The sequence below is a fragment of the Crocodylus siamensis genome, chromosome 15 (assembly GCF_052110815.1).
Source record: "Crocodylus siamensis isolate JL-2025a chromosome 15, ASM5211081v1, whole genome shotgun sequence".
NCBI lineage: Eukaryota > Metazoa > Chordata > Crocodylia > Crocodylidae > Crocodylus > Crocodylus siamensis.
This window is the reverse complement of record NC_143409.1, coordinates 37,190,388-37,216,566: the sequence shown is the minus strand read 5'-3', so window position 1 is coordinate 37,216,566 and position 26,179 is coordinate 37,190,388. Positions and strand designations below refer to the sequence as shown.

Genomic DNA, 26,179 nt, shown 5'->3' with positions numbered 1-26,179 from the left:
AGTTGGTCTGGTGGACCTGGCCAACAGCTCGGAGCTGTCCAGAATGCCCAGCATTTGAAAGCTTGTCTAAAACTACCCCAACCATGCTGCTAATCCAATAAAAGATATCACTTACAAAAATCCTTGCCTCTCCATCTTTTTCTTCCTTTCTCCATTTCCTCAGCAGTTTTGTAATTCTTCCTGTATCATGCTACCGTCGCAGTGACTATGACTGAAGAGACAATACACAGTGAAATTCCTGAGTCATTTTCAACTACAGGTTTCTATGTTGTTACGTCATTCTTGGTGCCATCATTCCATTAGAAACCAAGTATGTCAGTGGCGGTACATTTGGTACCATAACTGGAGGAATATTTGTTCCGAGTTTGACTTCACGTACTCACTACATTAGGTGGTAACTTTAAAATATTACAGCATAGTCTATGTGTCTGAAAATGCAGGGGAGGGGAAGGAATAGGGTATTCTGTATCTAGACATCTAAAGCAGACACTGAACAAAATCATCTTTAGTTTAACAGATAAGCCAAACATGTCTTTCTAGCAGTTGAGCTAAGATAATTTCCCAGTTAATAAGGAAACAAGAAATGTAGTTTATATAGTCACTCTTTGTCCTTACGCTTTTCTGGAGGACACTGGCTGACAGCCCACATCACAGCACTCAGTGCCTCTGGCTAGAATACTTCAGTATCACCTGCTCATTTGAGAACTGAAATAAATCTGTTTTCAAGTACCTACAAGCATGAGCCCAGAACATCTGTTTGAAATGTTCTATTCATGTAGAGTTAATATATTTCCCACCTACTGAATGCTTATATAGAGGGGTCTATTATCTCTGTAACAGTTACATTTTATTACTGATTTCCAAACTTGAATGTAGATTAGTTTAATAGAATAATAAACATACCAATGCAACCGATATGGCAGTGTTACCTAATACTTGCCTAAGAGCTCATCTTTAAGAATTTTCTTGCTTTCTTCAAAAATGCTTCACCCACTTACAACTCCTACACAAGTTTCAGTTAAGGAGTATAATGTAATAAAGGAAAAAAAATACTGAACAAAAGGAGAGAAATAAGAACTTTTTATTTAGTAGAGGTAAAATCCCTTGATAAATTTATTGTTTGGGATTAAAATCTAGCATTCCTACATGTTTTTGCCATTGTTTTTATACTTTTAATCTCCAAAGAGCCAGGAAATGACCATGTATTGAAACACCAAATAGCCAAGCCTTTTAATATCCCTTATTTGTGACCAATTAAATACTAGAGATTTTCAATGAAAATTTCAGTTAAATTTTTCTTCTCCAAAAACAGGCATTTATTGAAAAATCTTAATTTTTTTAAATTAAATCATTTTATACTAGCCTAAACTGTGGGAGTTTTTCTTACATAAATATCAAGCAATGTTTTGGTTAAAACAAAAGGCTTTTATATTTAAACTGAACACTTTGGAGGTTGCAGATTTTCAGTGAAAGCCTAACTTTTTTGGTAGAAATCTGACAAAAAATACAGTAACCTAAAAATAGTATTTTTACTGAAATCTTTTGCAAGGCTGAAGGATCAAACTCACCTGCTTCAGCTAAAAAGTCTGTAAGGGAGAAGGGTATAGAACTCTTCAAGACGCTCTGTCCCCTGATACACCCTACCTCCAAACCCACGCTCCCACGAAAACTAATACTTGTCGCCCCTTAGAAAAACCCAGATTAATAGCTTCAGGCAGTCACGTCACATAGACAGACAGACCTTTTAATTTAATGCTCTCCCATGCTCCACTTTCATGTCTCATTTAAAAAGGGTCATTAAAGAGAAGCAAGGTAGGGGCTGTCAATGATATAATTGCCATGTTGGTGCCTTTGGGTCCTTAAACATAGCTGAGGATGACGTTTGATCCCTGCTCCTGTTCTTTTGGCAGGAAAGAGGAGTGAGTGATATGAAAGACAATGAAGAAAACTGAAAATCCTATACCGATGAGGAAGATTCAGATATGCCAATCCCACTCCTGTACACTATCTTTTAACAATACAAAAAATGTTGCTTTAACTTTTTGATCGCTGCTCAATTCCCTCCAAATCCTAAACCACAAACTCTTATCTACAGCCTGATGAGTATTGTTAGTAATCCAGCTATAGTGCTGTACCTGCAGGAAAGCTTGCAGCAAATTACACTCTTGACATTAACAGCAGGGTGTTTATTTGGTTATTAAGCAGCCTTTTTGTTTGCCAGATCTCATTTCCAGAAGGGTCCAAGTGGCAAGAGGCTGGGTAATTCCATTAACACACTAGTCTTCTTTAGTCTCCTTCAAAATACATACATCATGCACACGTATAAACATAAAAAGTTCTGTATATACAAGCACAGAGAAATGAAATTGCTAAATAAGAGAGTTGATATAAAAGGAGGTGTCACTTAAAAGCAACTGCCAGGAGTTTACAACAACCTGCATTCTGTTAATTAAACATTTTATGAGGTTTAAAACACATGCCTCTGTCTCATTATACATCAGAATCTTACATTTCCATAAAGAGATAGGAAATCCAGAAAAAGCCTCTTTAGAAGAAAGAACTATTTGTATTAACAACCATAAGATTTAAAAATAATTATAGTGAGTTATTTTGCCTTTGCAGTATTTTCTAAGGCAAATAGCTTTCAGTGCATCCTTATGCAAAATATCCTGCCTCCTTCTTCCATTGCTCCTTTTATACAGTCAGCATGTTTGAATCAGATCTTAACTTTCTTAGGAGCTTGCTGCTAACTCAAGATTAACCTGCTTTGCCAGAATAAATAAAATCATTTCTATTACCTTGTTAAGACTAAATATTGATTAATGCATTTTAAGTGAATTATTATTTTTAAAACAAAAGATTTTAAAAAATTGAAATAAAGCAAGTAAACCAATAGCGCCAATAACAAAGTACAATAAAATAACATTTACTGAACTATTAGTTTCTGGACAAAATGATATTTCCATGTGTAAAATTCATGGTAAATTCTTTAAAACATGAGTCTTTAGTAAGTCATCCAACAGGTTTCTCAGAGAACAGCTTTCTGGAAAAACAGTCTATAACATTTGTTTGAGAATCAAATCAGCTAACCAATTAAACTTAGCTATTTATTTGGCAACATCTTAATAAATTTAACTGAATTATGACAGAACCTGAGTACAATGCTGCAGTTTAACATTGTAGTCATTATTATAACCCTCTCCTTGCCTTTCATATGCTTAGATTATGACTAAGAAATTCAGCATAAGCCTGATTTAGAGCCCTTCAAACTCAATGGGCTTTGGATCAGGTCTTTCAGCCTGGGAGCCATTAGGAAAATATCCTAACAACTCTCTGCCAGTGCCCCTCACTCAACACGGCTCTACTTGTGGTATTTCAGTCCTGGACTTCCCACAGGAGAAAGGGGAGGGATGCAGGAGTGGTGACTATGTGGAAAGGAATGAAGGATCCTTATGGACCATGAAGGAAAGCAAAAGGGGAAGGGGGGAGGGACATGGAGGGAATCATTTACTTATTTAGAAAATATGAAAGGCATTTTTTGGAGTTATTTCTGATGCAACATAAATAACATCTTTATAGACTGGAAAGCATTCTAGCATACAAAGCTTGTGTCATGCTGCCTTGGAACACATTGCACTTTGAGCTGCTCAAATGCTGATCAGTATTTGTGCTAGCTTGATTTGAAGCAGTTACACATTCAAGCCAGCAGGGGCCTTGAGGATTGAAAAGTAATCCCCTCCCCCCTTCTGGACTTCTCCGCTGTCCCCCTGCCCCCATGGCCTCCCCCTGCCCTTCAAGACTTCTCCCCATGGTCACCCCCCTACCCCCAGGGCCCCCTGGCTTATTTTCAGCTGCTGGCATTGTACAGTGGGAGCAGACAGGGAAGGGGAACCCCCACTTCCCACTCCCTGCCACTGCTGCCACCAGGCTCCCACTTTTCTCCAGGCAGAGTGCAGCCCAGAGAGCAATGGCAACAACAGGGGTTGGGCAGGAGGGCTCCCTTTCACTGCTTGCCACCCCCCCGCCCAAATTAGGAGCAGCTGCCAAAAATAAACCAGGTGAGCAGGCATCTGGAGTGCCGGGGGAAGCAGGCTGATCAGGGCTGGTGGAGGATGGGAGCATGGGGTGGCAAGCTGATCAGGAGGTGGGGGGGGAGGGCAGTGGTTCCAATCTGGTCCATAAGGGGAGTGGGGCTAGGTGGGGTGTTCATAGTAATGCATGGCCTGGAGTGGCTACATGTTAATGTAACACCAGCTAGATAACACAGATAAACCTAGGCTGGAGTGGCATAACTTTAAACTGCCTAAAGAATGCTTAAAACTAGTTTCATGTATGGATGTGTGGACAATCCAGGCAATGAGAGCTCCAGGAACTGTGCCAAATCAACATGTAACAAGGCCCACAGTTTCTACAGCAAGGAATAGCTTTACTAATAGTGGTGTTAAAGCTGAGATAAAGCAAAAGGGAGGTCTCTGTGTCATTGCTCACTTTAATCAGTTTGGTAGTGTTTAGGTGCACTGAGTGCACCCTCGCAGCTTCAGCATGTCTCTTCAGGCTTGTTTTCTTTTTAGCTGTGGAGGGCTGTGTTTTCAAATACTACATCTGTGATGGCAGCAATTACTGTCATATTTGAATTATGATCTGCTTTTATGATATGCTGAATATATAATTTTGTCATGAATCCAAATAAGTTATGTTATATGCTGAGGAAGGTTCAAACATCCTCTCCAGTTGCGAATCCACAATATCTCTGCAAGTTTCCCACACTGTGTAAACACACAGATGATATTATATGTGAAACTGCAGCCATGTGCCTACATCAATCCTCTCCAAATTAGGAGGACCCAATTTTGGGAGAGTGCATAAAATTCTATTATCCCTATTTTACAGGTAGAATAACTGAGGAATGAACAGTAAAGTGAATTAAAGTCATACTGCAAATCAATGAGAAAAGTGGAAAGAGAGTTTGGATTTTTTTGTGCATTGGTGTTAAGAGTAGCCCAATGGAATGGAAAGGTCCTGTGCTATTAGATTAGATAAAGTCTGACCTCTTTCTGGTTAAAAAGGGGCCTGAAATATAATAATGTGATGGTGTGACTAAGGGTGACGTTACACATCACACTTAAAGCATTCTAAGGGCACTTAAAATCCACATATCCACAGGTAAAAGCTCATTTACTAGTGCTAAGAGCTCTCTGAGTGTCTCAAAGCTACACCACTTCAGGCAAGGGTTTACTCTGGGCCATACTACCTAGCTCATGTTAAGGTAACTTCAGTCTCTTCCACAAAGATAAAATGAGCAATCTGCAATCCTCCAGAATCCCGGGATGCATGGCTCCCAGTCCCCTCCAGCCCCCACCATCAAAAGCAGAGATAGAGCCCAGGCAAGTAAAGGTATTAACCCTTAACGTGTTAACTCCTCACTGCACATTCCAACGTTAACACTGCCTACAATTCCAAAGATTTAATATGGTCTAAGTGTAACACATACTTTTACCCTGAGTTAAGGCAAAAGACTAGGTGGCAGGATGGTCTAAGTTAGTATAATGTATCTGGAATTTAGATTTTATTCCCTATTCCACCAACAGACTTCCTCAATAATTTTGGGAGAGTCCCTTTGGCCCAGATCATCAAAGATAATAAGGTGCTCATCTCCTATTGAGGCATCTATTTCAGTGGATAACTCAATAATGATTTCAATGGCAATCAGGTGCCTAAATACTTTTAAGTATCTGGACTGGATGTCCCTCTGCCTCAGTACTCTGTAATATTTTGATAACAGGACTTCCTTATCTTATAGAGGCATAACAATTACATTGATGATTGTAAGAAGTTCACATAGCATAGTAATAAAGACTACAAATGTACCACATAGCTGAATAAACAAGGTGTGGATTCAGTTACTTAGTGACATGCTACCAGCACACAAAGTCTAAAATTATATCAGCCTATTTTTGCTTCCATGTCGATTAAGCACTTAACACTGTTCTTTCACAAGGACGCAGCACCTGACAAACACATCCGCCTTTTCTAGTGAGACTTGAGAAGACTCCGTGGAGTTTGTTACGGAGGTTACTCAAAGTTCCTGGAGCAGAGATGCATTCTTTCTTGATTGATATTATGTCAATCAGAAAAAAGTTTTCAAAAGGCCACAGTCTGAAGTTGTTTATGGGGTTCTTTTCATGCACAAATGGTCCACTTCTCAGATCAGTGAGGGAATGCACCATTTGTATTCTACCTTATGGAAAGTGAGTCACAATACTGGCATCAGCAGTACTCTTTGGCTGACCTCAGAAAAAGAACTGTCAGCCAAAGAAGAATGCTACACAGGCTATACAAACCCTGAAGATAGTATTTTTTTAAAAGAACATTAAGAGATTTGTTCTCACCGCCCTGCCCAGCAAAGGATTCAAAATCTCAGCTACAATTTGGCATTGTAGATTTCAGGTCTGTCTTAGGGTAGAAGTGAAGGTGGCTTCAGAACAGAAGACTGTATAGATTAGTAGGAATCGTCACACATCTTTGGCCTTAATTTAAAACAAAGAGTTTTTTATTGTGGGGAAAATATGAGCAGTCTTTAAAGATACGTCTCTTAATGCATCTTTGTACTTCCTGCTTCTGGCCAGACAAGGGAATACACATGCTAAAGTTCTACCTAAATCAGTGGTTCTTAGCTTTTCTGACCTTGAGGCACCCCTCACTGGACTTGGGGAACCCCTCCATAACTTTTATGAATTGCACCCAATTTCAAAAACTAATTCATATATTACACAGCTTACCTCCTTGCAAAGAAGCTGGGTAGCAGGAATGAGGTATGACCACCCATGGACCTGTGTGAGCCTGCTTTTATCTTATCTCTTCACACTTCAAGGCACCTTGCAAAGATTCTGCTGGCACCCCTGGGTGCCATGTCACTGTGTTTGGGAATCACTGCCCTTGACTAAATGAAAAATTTCCATGGTTTGGACAAACAGCTGAACTGAAACTTTTGAGCACTGCCAGTGACTTAATAAGTGTAGCAAGCTATCTGGCTGGCTAAATATGTTGGCCACTAACAAAATAAATACCCGTATCTTCAAGAGTGATGGTCTCAGCAAATGAGTCAGTAGTGGGAGTTTACAGGGTATGGGCAAGCTTATTTTTCCTTTCAACTTCTCCAAATGCCTCTGTTCACATCTGGAGAAACACTGAAAAATGCTGGCACTTCTGCCCTGATTCTTAGGGTCACATGGAAGTGGCTTTACCTATAAGCACTGGACCAGGTCTTCGCCAACTATCGGCTAGGAATAGACATTGCATTGTCCCTGGATAAGTTGTGTTTTTGTCTTGGAACAAAAATATCCTGGGACTGGCATATACACACATCACCCATGTGTGTTGCAGTACCCCAGGATAAACTGTTACTACCTCCTATCTGGGAAACTTCGTTAGTATTTACCCTGGGGACAACAATCATAGATGTCTGTATGATTGCACTTAGTCTCAGGTTAACATGGCTTATCCTGGGATAAACGCAAAGTCTCTTTGCAGCCATGTTTTCCAGGAATAATGGCCGAGATAACAAAACTCCCATTGAAACTAATGCTAGGAACGTTATTTGCATGTCTACAGATTTCCTTCTGATTTTGCAACCTATGAAGTTATAAAGAATTTCTTATCACAAGCCTTATGCTGCTCAGCAAAACCAACAGTCTGAAACAGGTACAGTTCACACAGTGGATTTTCTGATCATTCAGAAGCCAGGGATATAGTTATATCAATTCAACTCATTTCAGCAGGTTCATCTCGCTGTTTTCATCCTTCCATTCCTAAATTTAAAGAGGAGATAATTTCACACTTAGCCAGTAACTAAAACTTGTTATATTTAGGATGAACAGATAGCTGATGAAAGTATAATTTAAGGATGTGGTTACATTTCCTGTGCTTCATGCTAACTCCCATAGCAAAATATGTGAATAAAAATTCTGCTTCTTTAACAAATTCACTTACTGCAGAGAATGAAGGTTTAAAAAAAAAAAAATCTTTATCTGGACATAATGTTATCACAGAGCTGAAACAAATTCAGGGTCAAACTCTGCAAGCCTGTTTCTGCCCATTTAAATCCATTGAAAATTGAACTATTAATGTACTCTTATAAAAAGTTAATTTACCACACAAGCACAATGAAGTCAATGTTTGTTTTATATTTGAAGCTAGTTTTCTTTCCAATTTTTCATAAATTGTACCAAATTTTTGTCAGACACGCAGAATAAAAACGTAAATTTTAAAAATATAAACAGAAAATGCAGCAATTTTAAATGTTTACAAACTGGTTTTGGTTTTGTGACACAAAAGCTTGGATAAGAAGTTGCTAAGGAAGCCAGGATGGGTGATTTATTAAATCACCCATTGCTGCTGCATACAATAAGACTAATTCAAGGAGTAGAGCATCTCATACTGAGAGTAAGGGTAACAGTCTGGCCTTCATATGCCAAAAGAAAACATCACGATGGAAAGGGAGGGCATGTTCCAAATATTCAGCGAAGGAGATTCATTCCTTGTAGAGGTCCATAAGAATCTTCTGATTCTTGATACACATATGCATCATGTAAACTGCAAGAGGAACATTTAAAAGTTGTGTATTTATAAGTGGAAGAATAATGACTTTAACTGTGATGTAGGTGTGTGCTGAGGTCTGAACTAAGGGATGAGGTAATATAGAACATGCTAATTTAAGACATGGGCAAACAAACTCCATCAAGAAGATTACTAGAGAAGAGAATCTCTCAGTTACACATGAAGTTATCTCAGGATAAGATACCTTGCTGAAACATGACATTCTGGCTCTAGAGGAGAGGTAAAGACTTCCAGCCACAGGGTAAAACTTTTAGAAGGCTCATATTGGAAACTGTGACACCGAACTTATAAAAATAGTACATCGAGGGGAAAATAAACCTCTCATTTTATCATTATTTTGAACCTAAGAGATCAGAGCTAAACTTCTTGCAGTTAAACTCAGATCCATTTAACATAGCTTCACTTCAGTTTTGTGGTTTTCTCATTATTTTCTACCTGATGCCAAATAAACTGTATTTCTTTGTCAGCCACCAGAAGTAGATGGACAGTCTGTTCATGGGGACAACTGCTCCTGGGCACCCCGGAGAGAAGGAATCTGAACTCTGACCTCTAAAGAGGCTGGATCAGGAGGAGTTAACAGTCTGAGCATCCAGCCATGGGTGAAGAATATTGCATCTTCCCTACACACAGTACCAAAAAAGGTCCTTCACCACAGCAAATAAATATGGGGCAAATTGCAAGGTTACTCATCCACACTGTCCTCTGGATGGGGGAAAAAAATCCCACGCAATAACATTTAATAGATATCATGTTTAGCTACTCCCCACCCCAAAGACTAAAGAAAAGCAAAACTTAACACAACAAGTAGCAATAGGAATTCTTAAAGACTTAACAAAGTGGAAACTAACAATTAGATTTTCATTTTTTTATGTTACTTGAATACACAAGCTGCAGGCATTAAAATGCAAGAGAGAACAAACTGGCAAGAAAAGAACACTTGATAACTTCATAAAGCATAGAATGCCAGCATTTTCATGGGCAGAACCTTATATACTGCATATACCTCTAAACCAATAAAAACAAAAACATTCTTGGAAGTAAACAGAACACTTTAGCCAGAAATATAGCGCTGTTCTGATTTTTTCTAGATATGGCTTCTCACTTATTTCCCCCCTGTTTAGTTCACTGCCTGTCCACCAAGGGATAAATCCTAATTGATTAATTTCCTAAAGAAACAGTATTTATGTAGCCAAGATGCTATAGCTAATGTAGGAAAAATGCTGAAGATTATGCAGAGGTGGGCTCTGACAACACATGTGCAAAGGATTTACTGCACCTCCATGAAACACTGTGTATTTTAGGTATAGAATTTTCACAATTAGGCTCATTAATAAATTAAAAGAAAGAAGCCTGCTCATTAAATATAGAAAAGCCCACAGTCCCAGGTTTCAGTGATAAAGCCCTATTCCTCGTTTCATAGTTAGGCTGCTGTGTTAGCTGAGAAACTAAAGAGAGCAGTAGAGTTTTAACTATTTGGCATATGCATTGCAGTGCTAAAATGTTCCACATTGCACTCCTACTGCAGAAATTCATTTCCAGGTAAGAACACAGAATTGCTTTTATTCTACTCGCTCACAACAATAATTGGCAAGCAACACTGCTGCTGCTCTCAATTTGCTCTTTATATGGATCTCTGAAGACCACATGTGCATGCAGTGGTGACAGAAATATTTTCCATATGAGCCACCACACATTTTTAAAGTCCCTCAGTCTAGGTAAGGTGAGTCCATCTATTATTTTTCTTTTGCTAAATAACAATCAACTGGGACGTAAAAACTTGAGTGACAACTAGAGGGCAATGATCAGCTTCCAGTTACTTGATCATTGGCCCATTTAAATGCCCTTATCCTCTGTTTAAAACTTTTCCTTACTTTCTTTTAATTAGATCAAAGACTGCATTTCATAACACAAGATTTCATTAAAGCAGACGTTGTTTCTGGAATGGTGTCCATTATGTTTCTATTTTTTAAAACATTCTTAAAATGCACCCTCTAAAGGTAGGGGCTATACTAAGCTTCAATCTAGCAGCTTTTGACTCAGATGTGTTTTCAGTTGACTTCCACTTTCGTTAAGTGGGGAAAGTAATTGCCCTGGGCTTTATACAAGGCTATTAGAAACTTCTGACAATACTAACAAAAGGCAGAGCTCTAAAGCAAAATCACCAACCTTCAGAAGATTTACTTTTCACTTAGCTTTCCTGCATACTGTTGACATATTCAGAGACGAAACAGCATATTAAAGCATTATCTATTTATTCCATATTATTATTAAAATATGTAAATATGCATTACATTTCAGGTAGGGATGTGAAGAAAAGATTATCAAATGTTTCAAGAATGTATTTTGCTGGCAAATTCACTAATATGCATTTTCAGGTCTATATAATTATGTCTGCTAAATTCTTTCCTAAATGGAAAATGATTAGTTAAATTTTTCCCCTCCAGGATAAAATAAGGGTTTGATGAAAAAATACTCTGATATAAGCCAAAATCTGGAAAACTGCCTTAGGAAATGGATTAGCAACCTCAAATGTTAAAAATTACTTTCATTCCATCACTTGAAATTCCCATATTAATGGGAATACCCCAGAATCACTCTTTACTGCTGCTACCTATATTCTAAAACATGTACTGTAGTTTTGTCTGCCTCTTTATTGTAATAATCCCCACACTCTGAATGAAGATGCTGATTTTTTTTTTAAATATATATATATATTTATACACACACACACACTCTGCATGTGTGCACGTGCAATACAGAGGTCATTCTTAAGCATCAAAAGAAAAAACACAAGTAAAAACTTTTTGGTCCTGCACCTTTCCTACAAAAAACTTAAACGCAACATTGTACTGTACTGCATCACACCACATACTGCTGTAAACAGTATTTTATTTCTGTATACATTAGAAAACAATCCACAAACTATACGCGTATCTCACAAAAAGCATGATGTACCTTTTGTGTGGCAAATAAAATGAAGCTGGCTTTCAACAGTTGACAAACTTATCTTACCAGCTAAAAGGCTTTTTGCACACTAAACAACTATTTTTATACAGTAGCAGACCATGCAATTCTAAAATATCTTACACAACAAAAGCCAGTTACAATCCCTCTTGATAGATAGATGAGGAAGTGCAGCTCTGACAAGACAATAATTTTTGACAAGACGATATACTTGGCTTACCTCTCCCCCAGGTCTTGCTAACACTGTTGTTTGAGAGCAGAGCAATGTTAGTATCAGGTAGCTGACAAACATTATTACCCAAAGTTAGAGCTACCCTAGAGGAGAAATCCCTCTGCCAAGTCCTAACAGTTAGCAGATGCACTTGTGTCTCAGTATCAGAGCCCTGCACTTCTGCTAGGCACTACTCACTCTCTCACTCCCTGTACTACCAGGAGCTTTGCTCTCAGCCCCTGCTCTGAAGACAACTGGTAAGCTGATCTCTTCATGTAATGACTTCTCCCTGCTGGGGGGAGGGGGCTCAAGTCAGCAATGACTGGGGGGCTGTAGTTAGTATAAGGCAAAGAAGGGGAGGGACAGAAATGGTCAACGCCAAGTTATGCATCTGCTCTGGTTCATGGAACAAGCTAAAAGGTAAGCTTTAATGCACGAGGAGGCTTGTCAATACCTTATTGACTTAAGCAGGCATGATTGGAGAAACAGAGGCTAAACCAGCTCGCAAAAGATGCCTGTAGATTGTTAGACAGCAGGAGCTACTTAAAGCTGCAGCACCTCTTTTATTAAAGAAGTTTATAGCAAATCAATCAGCTAAACACTATTCCAGGAAACTGAATGTAACATTGCGGTTTACAAACAGCCTTACATCAGTACAACGTTACAGTCATTATACAGTCCTGTGAGGCAGCATTTCCCAACCCGTGGGGCACGACCCAAAAGTGGGTCGCAAGAATATATGAAAGGGTCGCAAACAAACTTTAAAAATGGATCAACAAACTTTAAAACTTTCAAGGAGAAGAACATGGGAAACTGTGGCTTTTCCCTTGCAGGCTGGCACAGTTCCAGCCTGCAAGGGGCTGCTTGGGGCCCCCCTGCCCCACACCCCCCCGCACCACATACTGGGGCCACTGGGTCAAGATTGGCCATCGATGTTTGCAAATGCATCCTGGTACAAAAAAGGTTGAGAACCACTGCTGTAAGAGACTCTGTCAGCACGCTCCAGTTCTCACTTATAGCCCAGAGGAGTTGGGGTGCTCATTACCCCTTAGAAGGGGCTCAGCTATTTGCAGGAAATGAAACATTAACTGGTATTCTAAAAGGCAATCTCTCTCTTGTTTTCATGTATTTACAGATAAAAGAAGCACTCTCTCTTCAAATCCTAGAGTTGCCTAAGCCAAGTGATCAGCAATTACAAACCTTCAAAGACAAGAGAAACATGGGGAAGTAATTTGTTTTGTTTTAGTAGGTATGTCGATTTTCAAGAAAATAGTAAAAACAGTATAAGAAGCACAGTACATAGTTGTAGTATTAACACTGCTAAACAGACCACTATGTTTCTGTCTTGGAAACTGAAATAAAAATGCAGAGCAAGAGACGTACAGGATGGAGTGCTCCCCTTTCCTTGGACATGTCTGTGCAGGGGACACTTTTTTGCAAAGCTAAACAATATAGGTATTTTTGTGAAACATGAAAAGCACTGCTCTAAAGGCATGCTGACTAAAATGCATCATACTGAACAGCAGGACAGAACAATTTTCATAACATTTAAAAATGTATGGGACTGATTTAGTTCTATATTTTCTTTCCTTCCCTTTCTCATTTTACTTTTAAATTCCTCTCAACTTCATTGTTGCCAACTTGAAGGATTTTATCAAAGAAGTTGAGGGATTTTTTTTTTTAACACCATGACTCCTGAAGTCAAGATTATGCAAGAATCTCACCTTTAATATAAATAATATATTTCTACTACTCTAGTTGCAGAAAGCAACTAAAAAACATGACCTAAAGGCACCTCAGACCCAGAATGCAAAGAAAAAGAAAACAAAAATTATTTTTCTATGAAAATCTCTTGATTTTTGGAGTCTAGTTTACAATTTTTGAGTTCTTTGGGTTTGCAATCCTGTAATTTCATATTTGAATGCTTATGTTTTGTAATACGTTCAGACATTTGGAGTGAGAATGCTTTCTCAGATTTTTATTTATTATATTTTGTTTGACATTTAACTCCAAAACCATCCTTTCCTCTCACTACCCTAAAAAGGAAAGCTTTGTATATTTGGCTTCCTTTCTTTAATTTTCAGACTCATGTCCAAGTAACAACTAAGTACAGTTATGTAATAGGAAGCTTGCAAAATTTTAAATAAATATTGCTTCTACTAAAAGGGTACAGAGTACCAGCATTCCTATTACTGGCACAGGTCAACTTACAGTGTTTTCAATTGACCAAAACTTCCACTGAAATCAATGGGAATTTGGCTCATTTAAAGCCAGTAGTTATTTTATCTTCAGCTACTGCACTGACCTACCCGCTGTCTAGCAGCATAGCTAAAAATGGATTGGCCCCTCCATCCAGTAACAAACAGAGGTGTGACATCACATCAAATCACTTATATCCCAAGTGATTTTTTTTTTTTTTTTAAGTATCATACCCATTATCATCCCTGCACAGCCTTCTTTTAGATGGCACTCACATCTATTCAGACTTGGCAGAGGGGGTGGGGCTATGTGCCAACAGACCATAGCCTACGCAAATACATCCTTGGCTGAGTCAGGGCAGTTATTAATAACAGGGAATTGATTAATTGTTAAGTTCTTGTCTACACTACAAAGTTCTGGTGGTAGAACTATATAAGCAAAAAGACCACATTCACAACCAGTGTCTGTGATAACAAAACCCGCACTACACAGATGTTTTCTTCCAGGGTCGGATCCAGGATTTCCCAAAGGAAGGTATAAAAGCAGCACCCTGGACTGGAGGGGTGGCTGCACCCCTCTGGTCCCAGCCTCATTTCCCCCTGCCTACCCCACAATCCAGGCACTTTTTCAGGTCCATAAAAGAGATGAAAATCCCTTCTCCCCTCCCCTCCACTGTCCCTGCTGCTTTCCCCACTACTCTCTCACCTACCCTGTTGCTGCTGTCTGTATCCCCAGTTGACCCCAGCCTGTGTGCAGCCCATTTGGAGTGTGCAGAAGCAACTCTGGTGCTTCCTCTGCTTCTGGGACAACAGGAAAAGCAAGAGTGCCAGGTTGAGAAAGAGAGAGGGGGAGGAGAGATTTTTATCTGCTTTAGGGATTTTTAAAAGTCTGCAGAGTCTCCTGCAGTGTACTCCAGTCCAAAATGGGGGTGCAGCTATACCACCACACCACTCCTAGATCCACTTCTGGCTTCTGCTTGCAGAACTTCTGTCATCCAGGGGATCTGGCACAGATCTGGCAACAAAAACACTCCTACATCTGAGCTATGTTCACACCTCGTGCTGCCACCAGTGTTCAGTTTGCAACATCCCAAAAAGTGCAAACATAGGCTAAAGGCTGATTCAGACTTCATATGTGCACAATGAAAACTGAGGCAGGGTCTATACCTGACATGTTAACAGAAGCCATGTGGGGATGAGTCCAGGTTCTCTGTTGTGGGAGGAATGGCAGGTCAGTGGAACTTGCTGGGGATGACAAGTCCATTTTATAACAACATTGGTAGTTTTGACATTTGTTTTGTTTTGGTCTTAAACAAAAATTAAATCTCACAACATTTGAGAAATGGAATCATGTTGAAACACCCTTTTTGGATCAAAACAATCAGGTTTTCTATTTGAGTATCCCTTTCCCTCACTCTTGGATCACAAGTTAATAGACCTCACAGAGCTTTCCATTAGAATGAACACTTCTGCAAAGCATTTCAGCCTCAATAAAATATCATATTGGAACAAAAAATATACTTAATCAAAAATATGACAAGGGGATGGGGGTGGGAAATTCAGCTGGGGATGCAGCCTTGTCTGCCTGGAGGGGGCAGAGCATCCCCTGCCAGATTTTTCCCCTGTTGGAGTGGAGTGGGTGGTGGCGTGGGCCAGCAGGCTCAGGCAAAGGGGAAGGAACGGGGTTTGAATCCCCTCCATTGCCCATGGATCCCAGCCTGGGTCTGCAGGAGTAGGGAAGGTTGCCATGCTTCTACCCCTCCCACCCCACTCTCCAGTTGAGCCCCTGCCAGGGTTTTCTCTTCCTCTCACCATGCCCCAGCCCAGGCTGGCAGGGTAAGTCTGGGAGGAAGGTTTAATCCTTCCTCCCCCCCTCTTCTACTACCATGGGACCCCAGCCAAAGTCTACCTGGCTGGGACACAGCAGCTTGTCAGGCATTTGCCACTCAAGCAGTGGGGGCCGTGGCCTTCACAGCAGCCTGAGGCAAATGGGAAGGGGAGGGTGGGGTTAGTTTCCCCTTCCTCCCCTCTCCAATTGCAGGACCCCAGCCAGAGTCTGCCTGGCAGAGGCACAGGAGCCCCTGCCAGGCACTTCCCCCACTCGCCACTCAAGCAGCAGAGGGTGTGGCCAAACACCTGAGGTGAAGGGGGGTGGAAAGGGATCTGGGGTCTTGTGCCAGTGGGAGAGGGGAGGCAGAGGGGATTAAACCCTACTTCCTTCCCCTTCTTTGTCTCAGGCTGCTGCCCAGAGCCACACGCCACTGCTCGAGCAGTGATTGGGGCGCAATGCCTGATAGGAGCTGCTGCACTCCTGCCAGGCAGTCCCCAGCTGTGGTCTCATGTTAGCGGGAGAGAGGAGGGAGCAGGGATTAAACCCCCATCCCTCACCCCCTTCACCTCATGCTACCGCCTGGTGTCAGGGTCTGGCCACGCCCCACACTGCTTGAGCTGTGAGGGTGGAGGGGAATGCCTGGCAGGGGCTGCTTCCCCCTTCAGGCACACCCCAACTGGGGACCATGCAGGCCAGGGTGGGGGTTTGAGCCCTTCCCCATCATACTCAGCAGCCTTCCAGGGTCTGGCCATGCCCACCCCCCTCCATTCAGCTTCCCTCCAGCCTTCTTCTGGCCACTGCCAAAGGGAAGGGTGGGCTTGCTCTAGCTCTCCCCAGCTTCTAGCCTATGTCACTTCAGGCATGTGTCTGCATTTCCAGAATCAAAAGTGAATGTCTATTCACTTGCTTGCTGGTTCAATCTACACAGGTTAAACTAACCTGTAAAGATTGAATTGCTTCAGGCTCAGGCTTTCTGAATGCCTGTGCCTAGCCAAATGCTCTTTCATTGCTAAACAAAGAGGAACAACAATGCCTTGCTGTGTAGGTAAGGACTGTGAATCACTGAAGACTACACCACTGTGAGTAACAAGATGGCACAAAATATATCTCAAATATTGCACTTACAAAAGCTATGCAAAAGCCATTCAGTTTAGTCAAGACATGTGTCTTGTGTACTTCCTAGACCAAAGTACTTCAAGCTAATTGCTACCACATCATAGGGCAAATAGGGGAAAAGGCCAAATAGGGCAATAGCTCCAATTTTCCAGGAGCCTTAAATGATTGTGGGCTCATATCAAATTTTCTCCTTATACCTGAACAGCCTCCCCTGACCCAAATTTAAATTACTGTACAGTTTTATCTTGGTTTGTAAAGTAAGGGGAAAAAAAAAATCACTGAAAAGGATGCTGAAAAATAGGCCTGTGTGAAGCAGCTAGTATTCACTTCAGATTCAGGCCAATTTGAGGGACAGTGATTCAATTCAGTAATTCGAATCACTGTCCCAAATTGATTCGTCTGAATCTAATTCAGAGATTCGGCTGCTGCTAAATCTCCAGATCTGCCAAACCTATCCCCCCCCCGCCCCCAGCAATGGATGCCCCACCCACCCCAGCTCCCAGTTCTTAGGGGAAAAAAAAGCCCTGGCTTACCCAGTGCTGCCAGGCAGGGGGGGATCCCCACTGCCCCCCCCCACTGCCCCACATGAGCCCCCCGATGCCCTCCCTCATTCTCTCAGCACCCCCACAGATGCCCCGCCCAGGCCAGCTCTGGCCCTTTAAGAAAAAAAAATCTGAGAAACATCCTACACTCACCACTCCTGCTGGTGGGGGGCAACCCCCGCTGCCCCCCACTATGTGGGAGCCTCTGCATGACCCCCCCCCCAAAGCTGCTGCAGGAGCAGTGAGTCCTGGGGCTTTTCTCTGTTTATTTTTTCTTAAAGGACTGGAGCTGGCCCAGGCGAGGCACCCGTGGAGGGGCTGGGGGAATGAGGGGGGTGTCAGGGGGGCTCATGGCAGAGTGCCATATGCAGTGTGGGGCAGTGGGGATCATCACCCCCAACCCACGCCCAGCAGCACCTGGTGGGCTTTTCTTTAAAGCACTGGGAGCTGGGGTGGGCGGGGCTGTCATTGGCAGTGGGCGGGGGCTGGGGTAGTGGAGGGGGTCAGGTGGGCTGGCAGGGGTTCCCCCATGGTCTCCTCCCCCCAGCCCCAGCAGGGCTTACCAGCAGGGAGTGCAGCCACCGCGGACTGTCCGAATCAAAGCTCTCCAAATCTTTTCTGAAGATTCAGAGAGCTTTGAATTGATTTGGACCTTTAAATTGGTCCCCTGATTTGATTCGGGTTCAGAGGTTCAGCCACCAAATCAGGCCAAATCTCCTCCGAATAGAATCACCACCCAAAGCTTCACACAGCCCAACTAAAAAAGCCCCTAAAAAGTTCAGAAACCGTAGGTCGGCTCTTCAGCACTTTGTAGGAGGTGGGCTGAACCTAATCCCGGTGTTGCACTATATGATATTGATGCTTTTCTTAAACCCCCCAGATTCTGGAAGCATAATAAAAGAGAATCTCAGGTTTTATTTTTATAAGGTTCCAGTACTTGAATACTCCACCCCCTACTAATTGGGTTATCACAAAGACCTTCAAAGCAAAGAGATATTGTTCCTTAAAGTAACAGCACTCTGAAGTAACTGTTTAGAAACGGTATCAACACTTTACCATCACTAGTGAGTTGATACTTTCACATGTGCTTTTGTTGCAAAAAAGGGCAACAGCATACTGGGCTGTTTCAACAGAAGGGTCATTTGCAGATCAAGGGAAGTTATTCTTCTGCTCTACTCAGCAGTAGTGAAGCATCAGGTGGAGTACTGTGTCCAGTTTGGGGCCCCACACTTCAAGCAGGATATGGACAGATTGGAAAGAGTCTGCACAGAACAACAAAAATGATGAGGCACCTGGGGGAGAAGACTTATGAAGAAAGGCTGAAGACTGAGGGGGGATTTGGTAACAGTCTTCAAATACACTTCACTGAGATGGTTTAGTTAGGGATGATCCTGCCTTGAACAGGGAGCTGGACCTTATGAGGTACCTTTCAGCCCTAGTTTCCTTGGATTCCTATGTTACTTTGCTAAGAAATGCCCTCTAAGATAGAAAACAGAGCACATGCTCTACTGACATTATAACCCCCTCTACACGTGGCATGTATTACACAATTACCTGGTCAACTGCACAATGAATGTAGCTCCCAGCTGAGCGACGCTGTTCTATAAAGAAATCCGGAAATCCAGGTGGAATTCTCTTAGCTCCGTCTGTACTCCCTACTCTGTAACTGGTACTGGGTTGTCAAATGGGAACTCAGCCAGTATGCTGCAGCATTAGGTTGCAGTCTAATCTCTTGCTTCTGAAATGTTGACCTGGGAGCAGTCTGAGATAAATTACAATTTTTTGTTAAAATCATCCCACCACCATCTAATTTTTTTTTCTCAATTTCACAAAATGTCAGTTACAGAATACTTCTAATCAGTACCATCACCCTGATATCACAATGCAGAGATCCCTTCATAGGTATTTGTGTGATAACAGCCCATGGCAATATCTCTGAACTAAAAATGTAACGTCAAAAGAAATTTAGAAAGTTTCCATTTAAAATGTTGTCAGGGAGCCAATCTGTCCTTCAGTGTTTTTGCCAAAGCTAACATATCATAGAATGGGAGGCTGCCTCAGGCCCTAACCTCAAACCTAGGGCCTTAGCCTGTCAGCAGGGCCTCTCATCTCACCCTGCTGCCCTGTAGCTAGTCACCTAGGCTGGTCCAGGTTATCTTGAAGCCTCCAGTAGGGCCTAATCCAGGTGTTATCAAAATGGCCAGCCAGCATCAGCTGACCCTCCACTTCCCCGCATACAGACCCCTGAACTAGAAGTGTATGGGCAGCAGAACTCAACCTGACCTGAGACTGCTTTGCTGTTCCCTCTACCCTGCTCCTTAGCTCTTTTCTCAGCTCAACCTCTCAAAAGGTGGTACTCACAGAAATAAGGAACAGTTTTTTGCTGTTGTAGATACATTGCAAAGAATTACAGGTACTCTACCCACTGAAATGCTTTTTCAATATCTAACAATAATACTGGAGGGATGTGAGCTCTTTGAATGGACAGTGTGAATCTCATTCTGCAACTCAGGTTATATAACATTTTGTATTTATTTCAGTTTTGGTAAAGCCATCTTTCCTCTCTATAGCAGCATGAAGGTGAAATTTCTTCAAATCTGAAAGCTAATATTTTATTCATCATTTTGTTATCCTTTTTAAGCAAAAAATATCTGCCTCTAGACATTACACTTCTGTCTTTCACTTTAAAAATAGAGGACAAATTAGAAACAGATAGCATGATTACTGGGAAGAAATTCAAGAGTCAGATTTCATTAACAACATCTGCAAAAGCAGCAAATAAGTCTGCAAAATTTTGGTAAAAATCAATAAAGAAGTTATCATCCGGAAGTCCTCATGCTTAGGGAGCCTTTTTTTTACTGCATGCCCTTAAGAGTTCATTCCTTTTTTTGCAAGTAATTTTTCCTTTTACCTTTCATTTTAGACTAACAAATATTAGAGAGAAGCACGTCATTAGTAGCGATTTTGAAATAGACTATGTGCTTATTTTATACAACATTTATTTAAAAACTAACCATTAATCCACATCATTACAACATTCATATTTTTACCAGTTTGGGTGAATAAAGTTAAGAAGGTGCATAAATGTTTGCTGGATTGAAGAGTACATTCAAAGGAATCCCAAAATTACACTGCTTTACCTGAGGCCAACATTTGTCAACTAATCTCAGCAGCAACTCTGAAAAAAAATGCTATGATCCACAGAGGTAGCTATAGTTCATGGTTACTGACCTACCTCACAACTTCTCCCTAGTTAAATGAGACATGCACCAGGCAGCATTTCTTCTGGGTGAAATTTCTACTTTTGCTTTCAGATATTAACACACAACAAAATAAATTGCACTGAATCTAGCTGTATAATTACTTTATCCTAAAAATACTGAGTTTCTTCTTTGAACAAATTACCTGTCAGTCATGGGAATATCTCAGTGAATTTATGAAATTCCCTTCCTGGCTACTCCATGGGAGAACTCAGCTTCCCACCAAGCCCAGTTTGTCAAATTTATCACAGATTTTCAGGGTCCCTTCCAGATCTCTAAGCTTTGAAAGATTCCACTTGAAAGGATAAAATGTATGCTCAAGTAAAATCAGTCCCTTTTGCTTCTTTCCATTAGCAGAATATTTGTTTAGAAAGAAGACCTCCCTCCTAATTTTAAAGCAGCAGCAAACTCCCAGAAGCCTAATTAATCCCAGACATAACACAGTCCAGCATTTAAAAAAAATCCCTAATGAGCTTTTCCTTTCCTGAGAGTTATTTTACTGATATCAACATAATATTTTAAATGTGTATTTGAACTTGCAATTTACAGCATAAATCTATTATCTAAAATGTTCATTATATATATGTGACTCCTGAGCTGAGTGGAGAACAAAACACCTAAATTTACATTAATTACTATTTTTACAGGAATATCTTTGATAAGTAGATAGGGACAATTCTTACAATTTTACTTCTCAAGATAGACATAAATGTATAGCAAACATGAAAAAATATTATTCTTATCAATACATAATTATTGTGACTACCTCATAAAATTTAATTTGCTTTAGGAAAAAAATTAAGTATTTCAGGTAGTGCACCTGCCTCTGCAAATATATGGATACACTTAGGGGTTTACAATCACATTTTCTTGTAATTAAAAAGAAGGGGGAAATTCTGTCTGGAAGAAATGAACAAAAGGGAGAACTGAGTACGCTAATGAGGCAGAAATAATGGCACACATTCCTGCTGAATAAACAAAGTTAAAAGTAGGGAAAAATAATGCTTTTAATTGCTAATCTACTTTAGCTCAAAGGATCTACTTGCTACTTGTAACACAAATACAATAAACTTTTCAGAGAATGAAAGCTTATTTCATTAGTTTTACATGGATGGGTGACTTCCATATACAGTAACTGGCTGGTAGTAGAGTTATTGGGAATCCTATTTCATTGGCTCCAGAAACAGCAGAGATTATTATTTATAGATTTTAAGCCAAAAGAGACTACAATACTTGCATGATCTGACTTACTGTCTATACTGGCCACCAAATTCCATACAGTAATTCATGGACCAAGCCCATAATTTCTTTTTGAGGTATGGCATACTTTATAGAATATCAAATCTGGATTTAAATATATCAAGTAAATGAGACTTATCTGCACTACCACAACCAATTTCTGTGAAGGTGAGAAATTTAGTCAGACAGCTGAGGCAATTTATTGCCTTTTCAGGGGGAAGTGTGTGTGGGGGGGAGTTCATGCCTGAAAAGGTGTCTTTCCCCTGCCTTTTTGTATCAAGGAAATGTCACAGGTCAGGTCAAGAAATGTAATGTGCTGCTCAGAGGAGAGATTGAACATGCCTGTCTATGAGAAGGATTTCAAAAGATACCAGCTGCATACATTTATTAGAAGATACGCAATTTTTGCAAGGAGCCATGTTCTTAAACATTGATATATTCTGTAATTAGAGGTCCTCCCAACTCTAGGAATCAGACAGACAATTTTGTGGGCAGATCACAGGGTTGGCTACCATTTTTGTGGGTTTATCATGGCAGCACCTCCCCCCCCGGATGTCCAAGGGGCCCCAGTCGCCCTGCCCCTCCCCCATTGATTGGTGGAGAGGGATGGGGTCTCACAACAAGCAGCCCTCTCATCCAATCAGCAATGCCTGCATCTTGCCTGGTCCCCTTCATGGCAGCATCCCCACTCCCCTCTTGGCCAGCTGTGTGGCTAGGCCAACATGGCTATAAGGACTGCTGACTCCCACTGGGGACCCAGCATTTTATTTTTAGTATGTTTTTCCCCACAAACTTCATGGGCATTGCCCAATTTCATGATTTCTGCAAAACTGTAATTTGAGTAGGCCCCTATCCATAATAGAGGTACAGATGCATGAAAGGGTTAACTGAAAAAAAAGATCTATGCAGGTACTTTGCAAACCTTCACTTCAGAACATCTTAGTATGGACTACCAAACACAAGACCAGTAGTCTGCTAATTCTGTGGTGCTTCAAGGCCATAATCCAACACTTGCTGAAGGGTTTAGGAAGAACCTCCTCTACGGACATCTTATCTAATATAGGCCTGGTTATTGTTATTATCTATACATTTGTCTTGTCCTTTTTAGGATCCTAAGCTCTTAAAATATTCAATACAATACTATGACAAAAAGTTACTTTGAAAAAACAATTCCTATTTTAACAGTTTGAATTCTTCATCTCCACTTGTAGTTGCTTAGCTTTTGTATTGTGATACCAGGGACAGACATGAATTGGTAGCGCTACAAGTACTGCTAAAATGTAGCAGTTTCAAGGGGCTGGACAGATATGGAGAGGCCCTTTAGCCAGAGTTCTACAAAATGTCTGAAAAAGCATTCAATGGTATGTTCTTCAGCTAGCATGCAATAGGTACTTGCTTCGCCCTGCAGCTCTGTTGCCTCCCCAAGTTGGGTGATGAGAACCTGTCAATGAACTTGCTCAGCCACAGCCTGAGGAGAAGTGAGCAGACTTTCAGGCCTCTGGGTGGGTGCAGGCATGTAGGGGAGTACACAGGCTGCTCCTCAAGACTGAGCTTTGGTGAGGTGAGGGGGAGATTAAAAACAGCCGCCCAATCTAATGTACTTTGCCCAGGTGTGTAATAGTCTAAAAATGGATGACCCAATCCAAGTTAACCCTACCTCCAAGATGCTCTTAAATTAGATTGGGTTGGCCCTATGGCTGCCTTTTTCCTACACTTTCCCTGGCACCAAGCTATTTTTAGCCCCCCCCCAGACCCTTCCCCTCATCCCCAGCTGGACAACCCCCGGCACCCTCCATCCTGCAAGCTGCTCCCAGTTTTACTGGCATTCACCAGTGCCAAAACCCAAAGAAGTCTGGTGTGGGGAGGAGTGGGTGGAATGGGGATCCTCTGGGGAGAAATTGTTCATCTGGGGGATATGGAGCTAAAGTTAGCCCCTGATCCTGAGGGGTGGGGAAGAGAGCCTCCCATCCCCCCCAGTCCCACCAGTCCCCCTCCCCCAATCACCCCCTTCCTGCAGACCCTATTTTCCCCCCTTTAATACCCCAGGGACTCTGCCTGCCCCCCCCCAATCCCTCCTGTGGCACCCACTTGCCCCATCAATTCCCCTGTAGACTCTGCCTGCTTCCTCAACTGCCCAATCCCCCCATGGATTCTGCCTCCCTTGATCCCCCCATTCTATCCCACGGACTTCACCTGCACCCCAGTCACCCCGCCGACCCTGCTTGCCACCCTTATCCCCCCTGCAGACCCCACCTGCCCCTCAATTCTCCTGCAGACCCCCCTTTCTCCTCCAGAGCCTGCTTCCCCCCCAACCACCCCCCACTAGGTTCCCCCCCATCCTGACTTACCTTAGATTGGGTGGCCATTTATAACTCAATTAACTTCCCTGAATGTCTGTATGCAGCCAGTAATTATCAACTGCTGTCTTTCCTCTCCCCCTTACACAGACATTATTTGTGGCACTACAAAAAGTAGCACTACAGAGAAGTTCCTGTTTCATTCACAAACAGTACTGTAGCGCTTCCAATGTTTTTGTTGTGCTATAGGGGGTGTGCACGTCTGTTCCCTCCACTTTTGTAGTAGTAAAAATGTGATCTCTTTCCATGGCCTGAAAAAGTTAACAGCAGCATCCAATTTCCTCTCTCTCCAACACCTGTTATTTGGTAAAATTCTGTTATGTCCTCCCTAATTTATCACCTCTCTAAAACAAACAAGCTTAATCCTTTCACTTTCTTCTCACCTGAAAGTCATGTCAAGCTTGATATTTTTCATTTGTTTTCCAGCTGCTTTTCCCATTGTTCTGAGATGGGGAGACAAGAACTGAACACATGAAGAAAAGTAGGGCTCCCCTTTGGAAGACTAAGACATCTGCAGAATTAGCTAAAAGCACACTTCTCTATAAAAGACATCTGGGATGAAACTCTAGCCCCACTGATGTCAATGATAGTTTACCATCGACTCCCATAAGGCCAGGATTTTATTCACAGTCATCACCTTCGCTTAAGCTTTAAGCAGTATCTCCTTATTACATCCCATCATATAGATGGTGTTCTGTTCTCATGCAATTACTTTGGACATTTAATTTTTGGATTTAGGTTTTGAAAAGGCATTTAAGACTTTCTCTTTTGATTTTTTCCTCTCTACTGTCTAACTTCTTGTAAGTCTAACTACAGCTACTTCATTTTGCAGTTAGGACTAGATGAAGAGGTCCATCTTAATGGAACCGAGTATTAACATCATATTGACTTATCATTTTGGCGCTCTCTCTCAAGTGGTAAACCTTTTATCTCTTTCTTTCTTGGCATTATGATGTGCTAGAGGAGGGAGTAAAAGGTCCTTGGTTGTCACCTGCCCAGCCCTGGATTAGAGTGCTTATTTTTTATGGCCATGCTCCAGTCCCCTGTATTTTGATGACATAATCCTGGTTTCTATCCCAAGTTCTCCCAGCAACTCACCCCCCCCATCCCCCACATCCCCAGACAGCAGCAGTTTAGTCCAAGCTGAACAAAAAGACATTTATAAAACATTCCAACCCTTGCCCAATGCTACATTTTGACTAAAAACAAGTGGCAACCTTGCTTTGAACTTTTAATGTTATTGAACGCCCATCATTTGGGGACCAAAGATTGAGATGTTGTAATTTTTATCTGCATCTGTTATACAATCTCTTCTGTTTTCAGAATAAAACATTAAAGATCTTTAGCACCATGCCCTGGCCTCCTTTAAAATATTATTTCAAGGGTTCCCTTTCTATTTTCATAATACCACAATCCCTAAACTACTCATGCTCCCTCCCACCTCTGCTTAGGAGCAAAATGAAAGAAAATAAAAAATAAAGAAGACAGACAGAAAAATGTCTGTCTCTGTAGAATTTGATGCTTCATATTTAATCTCTTTCTTCACACGCACCTCTCAAAAAAGTCAAGAAAATGGTAGTCTTTGATCACATTAGTTTCAGCCAAAGTACTTTGATTCATATTTCATTTAAATATGTAGTGAACAAGAATCCATATAAAAATAAACATGCTTTTCAATACAACTAGAGCAAAAAGGAACTGAATAGGGAATAATGAAGTTCACATGGAAACATTTCCTAACTAACCGGAGCCTCTTAAAGAAAATTAAACCAGTTTTCTATTGCATCATATTGACTTTAAATTTAGTATTGGAAAGCACTAATATGTAGGGAACACATTTTCACA

At 41.3% G+C, this 26,179-nt stretch overlaps 1 protein-coding gene across 4 annotated transcripts in view; it reads right to left on the bottom strand.

The window, feature by feature from the left end:
• The window catches only part of THSD4 (thrombospondin type 1 domain containing 4), a 698,655-nt gene that overhangs the window by 282,270 nt on the left and 390,206 nt on the right, over nt 1-26,179 (bottom strand). Inside the window, exon 1 of one of the 4 annotated variants that reach the window (XM_090028686.1) lies at nt 11,801-12,084. The exons of the other annotated variants lie outside the window; for them this stretch is intronic. Within the exon in view, the coding sequence (XP_089884812.1) occupies nt 11,801-11,872 (72 nt within the window). The 5' untranslated portion in view covers nt 11,873-12,084. Of the gene's footprint in view, nt 1-11,800; nt 12,085-26,179 lie in introns of those variants that run through there. 4 annotated transcript variants of the gene reach the window in all.